The sequence below is a fragment of the Myotis davidii genome, unplaced genomic scaffold, assembly GCF_000327345.1.
Source record: "Myotis davidii unplaced genomic scaffold, ASM32734v1 scaffold97, whole genome shotgun sequence".
Classification (NCBI taxonomy): domain Eukaryota; kingdom Metazoa; phylum Chordata; class Mammalia; order Chiroptera; family Vespertilionidae; genus Myotis; species Myotis davidii.
This window is the reverse complement of record NW_006289392.1, coordinates 195,801-203,489: the sequence shown is the minus strand read 5'-3', so window position 1 is coordinate 203,489 and position 7,689 is coordinate 195,801. Positions and strand designations below refer to the sequence as shown.

Genomic DNA, 7,689 nt, shown 5'->3' with positions numbered 1-7,689 from the left:
ATTGCTATCATTGATCTTTGTTACTATTTGATTACTACAACTACCGTTTTGAGAAATCATATTAAAAGAAACTGCAAACACTGGGCCAATATACTCCCTTCTAAGGTTAAAGGCTCTGAAATAAGATATTTAAGCTGTGGAACCAACTACTGGGAAAAGTAGTTTCTCAGATATGAAAGTGAGGATTTCTCTTTCTTAGAGAGTCTGCTTTTACTTGGTCTGGGTTAGAAGGGAGTTCAACAAATTAGATTTCAGAGACCTTATGTCTTTTATCCAGAGAAAAGGAAGAGAGTGATTTGGCTGTTGCTGAATAAATCTATTTTAAATTCTCAGATCACCCCATTTGTAATGCCATTTTTATTCCCTATTGGTGACTGGCTCCCTAACCTCTACTCTGTAGAATCATCTGGGTTATCAGGGGCAGTGACCTAACAAAACCAAACTATTTCTGCCTCAAGAGACTGGCAGGGGCCTGGGTTTAAAGCTGGCCTTATCTTTCCAACCTGTTGGTAAACAGTCTGTTTTAGAGCTCTATTTGTTGCAGGTTGGGGGAGGTGACATTGAAGGATTTTAAAGCAGCTATTGACCGAGAAGGGAATCACCGGTATCACTTCAAAGCGCTGGATCCTGAGTTCGGCACTGTTAAAGAGGAGGTACAGTGTTCCTGGGGAGTCTGGGTGGTGGTATTGGTCGTTCCTTAACCCCAAAGCCTTCTACTCAAGGACTAGTATCCAGAAGTACCTGAGTTCCCTAACCAGGTCAGAGGAACATCCCAAAGCCTCCAACCAGTCTGACTACTCTAGACTGAGAAGGTCAAGGTCAAGGAGTGGCACAAGAAGCTGATAGCTGCTTTACTTCAAGGACTTAATTATTTTGACCAAACTTGTATAGAATTTTTATTTTAAGAAAAATAAAAGACCTTCGATTGAACAAAAGCTTGGCTTTGGGGTCCCTTTTGTATCTGTAGTCAAATCTTGGAAAACTTTCTGCTTCCTCTGTAGAGCAAAATAAATAGGCAAGAACGTGGAACTGGTGTATATAGTGATGGTAGTTTCTCAGATATGAAAGTGAGGGACTTCTGAAGAGTCAACTGTACTTACTCTTAACGCCTTGATTATTTTCTTAGCCTATGCTTCTCTTTATAGTCCATCTGCTAAAAATAGACTTTTTTGTGGAAAAGAGTTCTAGGTTATGGAATATTATAAGTACTTTCATTGTAGTTTTAGAATGAAGAGGGCTGAGAAAGCCAGTATTTTATTTTGTAAATAGTTCCTCACTGAAATGTTTCGGTTTTTTAAAATATATTTTTATTGATTTCAGATAGGCAGAGGGAGAGATAGAAACATCAATGATGAGAGAAAATCATTGATCGGCTGCCTTCTGCACGCCCCCTACTAGGGGTTGAGCCCGCAACTTGGGCATGTGTCCTTGACTGGAATCCAATCTGGGACCCTCCAGTCTGCAGGCCGATGCTCTATCCATTGAGCAAAACTTGCTAGGGCCTCGCTGAAGTGTTTTAATAACCCTGTTCTATTAGTGGCTTAGTAAATGAATTGAATGAATGAATGAATGAATGAGTGAAAAGAACTGCATGCAAACATGTTAAGATTGGTCTTTCTGACCAATTTTTTCCCCATTCTTGTTTTAATGTTTATACTCTTGCTTTCTCCTAAGAAGCCCAATGTACTATATGGCTCCTAATTTATGAATTCTTACATTTCTCTGAGCAAGGTAGTGTTAGGGATGCTCTTACCATTTTATACATATGGAACTAAGACTAAGTAATAAAAGGCTAATATGCAAATCAACTGAATAGCGGAACGACCGGTCGCTATGATGTGCACTGACCACCAGGGGGCAGATGCTCAATGCAGGAGCTGCCCCCTGGTGGTCAGTGCGCTCCCACAGGGGGAGCACTGCTCAGCCAGAAGCCAGGCTCATGGCTGATGAGCGCAGCAGAGGTGGTGGGGGAGCCTCTCCCACCTCCACAGCAGTGCTAAGGATGTCTGACTGACTGACAGCTCCCTGACTGCTAGAGGGTGCAGGCTGGGCTGAGGGACACCCCCTGCCCCCCGCCCCCAAGTGCATGAATCTCGTGCACCAGGCCTCTAGTTATATATATAGTTTTTTTTACAGTTATAACTTTAAGGACAAAAACAAATGGACATAGACTCTCTCAAACTCAAAGCTTTCCTCTACACTTTTTTTTTGTTATTCCTCACCTGAGGATATCTTTTCCATGGATTTTTAGAGAGTCGGGGAGGGAGGGAGGGCGCCCCCAAGAGAGACCGACAGACAGACAGACAGACAGACAGACATTAAAGTGAGAGACACCGATTCGTTGCCTCTGCATGCATCCCAACCGGGCTTGGGGTCAAACCTGCAACCCAGGTATATGCCCTTGACTGAGATCAAACCCATGACCCTTTGGTGTGCTGGTCAACACTCTAACCACTGAGAAACACTGGTGGCCAGGTCCTCTATGCTTTCTTATCCTTTATATTTGAAGTCTCATTTTTATCAGCAGCAGTTGTTTAGTGAGACTTCCTATCTTAGTGTTCTTTTTTCATTATGGCTTTTTTTCTTCTCCAGGTTTTCCATGATGATGATGCCATCCCTGGATGGGAAGGGAAAATTGTAGCCTGGGTAGAAGAAGACCATGGGGAGAATTAATTCTAAGTATTGGATTTGGGCTGGTGGAACTCGGCATGCCCTGGCTGCTTCACTCAGGAACGAGAACTAAAACTAGAATACCCTACAAAGTTTCTAGTTTGTGCTGCCAAAATAGAAGCTTCTCCAAGTGTGACAGCCACAGGCCAGTCGTTTCTGTGCCTGATGTATGTGGTACTTAAAATCCCTGTCCAAATGTAGACCATGAATTCATCTGGAGTTCCTTGTCCGTGGGAACACAGTATTTTACTCTACTCTGAGGACAACAAACCGAAGGCCTTAACCAATAGGATGGACGACCTTGCTCCTGTAGGGGCATGGCTGCTACTACCTGGAACCTGGGAATTGGATGCATCACTCTGCTGTGTTATTTCAATTGGCCTCAGTGGTTGCAGCAATCAGAGTCCAGCAATTGTACTCACAGACAAGGCAAAGATACCAGCTTTTTTGCTTCTTTGCAGCTATTACAAACCAAGAATAACTCATGGGGTGGTACCAAAGATGAAAGCCACTCGTCAGGAATCTTTTGGATTGGACATGGATGGTGCTGAACTGTTAGTTGGATGGAAAAAGGGCTGCCCATATTTGTGCTATACTGTGCTAAAACCATAATTAAGTAAGACCTCGGGCTGCCTCTTGTGTCTTAACTGGTTCTGCAACTTGTCCTTTAGCCCACAGGGCATAGTCCATGTACTGCTAGTTTTCTCTGGGGACTCTTCAACTTTAGAGCCATTTTTTTCCCTTCCAACTGATGAATTTTATATTTGAAAGGAATAAGGAGTGAACGTCTCCTTAAAAATCCAGGCGGGTATGGAAAGGTGCTGCTACCCATATCTTCTTGACTTACTTTCTCTCATGACTTTCTTTAGCTCATGGCATCTCCTTTGCAATTAAAAGGAGACAGACCATTAATTTCAGTATTTGTGGTTTATGAAGTATTGAGCATGAGTTACTGATCTGCCCTTCTTTAGTTCAAGGCCAGAGTTATTTTTTCATATATTTAGTCTAGGCTGATCCTTTAGGGCACAATAGAAACCATGGGGCATGAAGCATGAGTTGTAAATGGCAGGTCTGATTCTGGGTGAAAAGACCTAGAATCCTTTCTCATGTGTAACATTGTCAAGTGTAAAGTTAAAATAGTTAAATTTCTAGAGATTACTCAGTAACCTGGGTTTTCTCATTCATTCATCAAACACTATCAACCAGCCATCATGAGAGAGAGAGAGAGAGAGAGAGAGAGAGAGAGAGAGAAATGTTTGCCCTCCAAAAGCAGTCTGCCTGTGACCACCAATGTACACTGCCAACCAGGAGAGTTGGGCAGGTCAGTTCTGGGTTCTTGACCTGTCTGTGTCTCGTTCATCTTCCCTTCTCTGTCATTTCAACAGACTACTCACTCACTGGAGCTCTGAGATGACATTTGGTTGTTTTATAAAGATGTGTTTGGAGAATTCTTTTGTACTCATTTGCTTTTTTTGTCTGAGAACCATGTCTATTTTTATAATGAGTGTGAGTTCTGTATATTCTCACGTTCTGTATACTGTGTCCATTGTCTGGAGAACCCAGTAGCTTTTATATGGGCTCTTCTTATCAGCCCTTGTGGTTTCCGAATGAGCTTTATTTTATTACAAGCATACTAATGATAGCTCCTGTTGTAGTTCTGCCTGTCATAGTTGTGGCGGTAGTTTTACATAATCTATTTGATAGTTCTTCTAGCAGACAGATCAAAAGACACCTGATGTCATGTATGTTTACCTGGTCTTCTATTGAAGGATGATTTCTCATCAGAAATGATTGTCAAAACTTGGGAAAGTCAGTCATAAGTAAGAATAATTCATTATGAAAGCACTCTGGTATATTCTCAATTTATTTTCCCCCCAGAAAGTCTGGAGAAAAAGTCCTAATGTCACTAATTTGTCTGTTGCATGGATTTTAGTGTTTTGCTATAAGACAGCATGAGGGTTATCAGGCCAAAATTCATTACTGTATTTCCAGTACAATTTACCTTGAGTGTCTGTCTCTTAAATCAGTTTGTACTTGTCAGTTTTCTTACAGCAAACATTCTTACCATCATGTAGAATTTCCTTTTCAGAGAAAAGTAAATCAGATAAAAATTTCAAAATTCTCTAGCTTTTTTGTTTTTTATCTCTATGTCCTTTGGCAAAGGAGCTGCATGGCCCTAGTGCCCCCATAGAAAGCAGAAGTTGAGTTAAGGGGAGAAAATGAGATAATTTTTTCCCTTTAGCTCATCGATCTAATATACACTAAGCACCTCCGTTACAGGATGTCACCCCAATAATTCTTGTGTAAAATGAGTTGGTAATCTTCATTCCAGTTTCTAGAGAGAGAGAAGCCTTCTGGGGAGGAGTTTGCATTGATTCATGCTGGTGTGAATAGTTCCTTTTGGATATACTGTGGCTGTACTCTAGGAGGTCTCTTGACTTACTTGAGTCTTGTCCCCTAGCGGCTTTTGTGTGGGGCAGCCCATCCTGTGACTGCTTAAGTTCTCTTTCTTTGAGAAATCTAAGGAACTAGAATGTTTATAGAGTTCATAAAATAATGTTTATATCCTGTTAGATTTTTTAAAATGATCCTCTTATACAAACTAGTCTATTCAAAAACTCAATTCCTTTAAAAGTTTTCATTTAACAAAATAATGTGCTTAGTCAGTTCCCTAATTAGCTGAAAGTGGAACACTTTACAATTTGTACCTAAATAATTCAGGTTAAACTCACTTGAAAACGACAACCCTACTTATTGACCAACTTTTCAGCTCTTTTTGACCAGGATGGTTGTAAATTAGGGAAAATATCTTATGCTCTACATCCAATCCAAGAGGACTCTAAATTACTTAAAAGCATTTAGGTCACAATAATTTTAATTTTTTCCTATAAAATAAACATTATGATTGCACACTTCTATTGTCTGAATTTATGTTAACAGGTATAGCTTGCTTAAAATATATATGTAAAATTATACTTTCTTAGAAACACGGATGTTTGCAACCATTGCTTTCAAAGAGATTACCATGTATTCCCTGTTTTACAATGTGTTTTCATAAAGACCATGGTTATACCAGAGGCTTCTGATTATCAAAGTGATAACCAGTTTTAACTGCCTGTATATACCAGATCTGTGAACTAATTTAAAAAAAACACCACCAAACTATGAATAAAATGGACTTTGCAAACCAAATACTATTAATCATTTTCACTTGTGTTTACTGACTGAAAGTAATCAAAAAGCAATTTACATTTAGTGAAAGTAAATTTCCTCAAGTGATCTCCCTGGTAGCATGTTTACTCATTACTTGAGTAATGGAGATAAGGACTACTTTATTGCTACAGATATTTTACTATTGGTATTTCCAATGTAAGCACAAAACAGATTATTATAAAAAAGAATTCATTGATTTAGCACTTATTTTGAAACTATATAAAAATATGCAAACAAGTAAGAACCCAAGAGTGCAAACCTTTTTAGAGTTTTGAGTTTTAAATTCCTTTACCAATCTGTTTAGGGGAGTTCAGACCTATTCTCTCAGGACTGATTTGAGGAATGTAAGAATTCCTAGCCTATCTCTGGGGTCAACTTATTATTATCCCGGAACTGTTTGACCTGTGCCCTCCTATAATTTAGCTATACCTATCAAAAGTAAATTCAGCCCTGGCTGAGTTGCTTGGTAGGAGTGTTGTCCCATGCACCAAAAGGTTTGGGGTTCGAGGTAGGGCACCCAATTGATGCTGTTTCTCTCTCTCTAAACATCAGTTTAAAAGATACTTATCCTTGGGTGAGGATTTATTTATTTATTTTAAACACAATATCATCTCTAGGGAGGGAAGACTGGGGCGGTGCCCTGTGAGATGAATTTCCTTAGTTTGAAACTATCCTCTCATGCTAAGAGGGACCAGTTCATGGGGGTGACTAGAGGAGGAAAAGTCAGACAGAGCCAGGTTCCACCCTACAACTGATGATCCATTGCTAGGCACCTCAGGCTTTCCACCCTGGTGACCTTCTGGCCTATCGTCCTTGCTCTGCTCATGTCTAACTGCCTACCACAGAAGTATACATTTTAGGCATTTCAAAATCATTACTGTTAACGTAAAAAAACACTGAGACCTGCAAAGAATTTTTGCGAGTTTATTTGAGCCAAACTGTCGACATATGCAGGGAAGCAGAACCTCAATGAATTGAGATAATGCTCTGGAGAATGGCGGGTTACATCTGTATTGATACATTGCAGTCAAAGGAGGGACATAGGGTGGGTTACATGAAATCCACTGGTGATAGAGAGGTGGGAGAAAGCAAAGCAGGGAGACACCTGGGATTGGATAAAAAGTAAAATGATAGACACATACTTAGGTGGGTGCAGGGACAATTAACATAACAATGAAGGAATTTGTGATCTTGGTCCTGGAGCCCAGGTTGTGCCCCAAGGGGTCCAGATACAGGGAAGTTACAAGTTACCCAGACATTTCAAGGGTATGTTATCATAGATGCAAAAAGACAGATAGGCTCAGTGAAGGTAAAGGTTGACCTTGTCAGAGAAGATACCCACCTAGGATGTAACTACCCACCATAACTGCTTTTAGTTAAAGTGTAATTTCAGACCATGCTTTGTGGTTACTTTAGGTCTCTGAGTTTACAAGACCGCCATGCAGGCCTCCCCTGAGCCTGTCAGGTCAGCATGTGGCCCCTTTCGTCCACATTACATTTTTGTAATAATTTGTAAAATGATAAGCCCTTTCACCAATCACAATTATTGCACTGATTCTTCCAATTGTTACTTGTTTTTACATAATTTAACAATATAATTGCTCTACTCTAAATATTATTTCAAATATGCCTTTCCACTTAATCTGGAAATTTTATACAGTACTTCTCAATTGTATTGCCTGCGTATTATTTTGCTACGCAGCTGTGCCTGCTTAGTCTTTTCCTCATTTTTGTATAATTATTTTTTCCATTTCTTTTTGTTATAAAGATGCTAAAACCTTTTTTCCCTTGTTTTGAATACCTCAA

At 39.9% G+C, this 7,689-nt stretch overlaps 1 protein-coding gene across 3 annotated transcripts in view; it reads left to right on the top strand.

Moving 5' to 3' along the window:
* The window catches only part of DIXDC1 (DIX domain containing 1), a 71,011-nt gene extending 65,149 nt beyond the window's left edge, over positions 1–5,862 (top strand). For all 3 annotated transcript variants that reach the window (XM_006761520.2, XM_006761518.2, XM_006761524.2), the window contains 2 exons: positions 545–653; positions 2,593–5,862. In XM_006761520.2, the coding sequence (XP_006761583.1) occupies positions 545–653; positions 2,593–2,673 (190 nt within the window). In that variant the 3' untranslated portion in view covers positions 2,674–5,862. The remainder of the gene's footprint in view (positions 1–544; positions 654–2,592) is intronic.
* Positions 5,863–7,689: the final 1,827 nt, after the last annotated feature.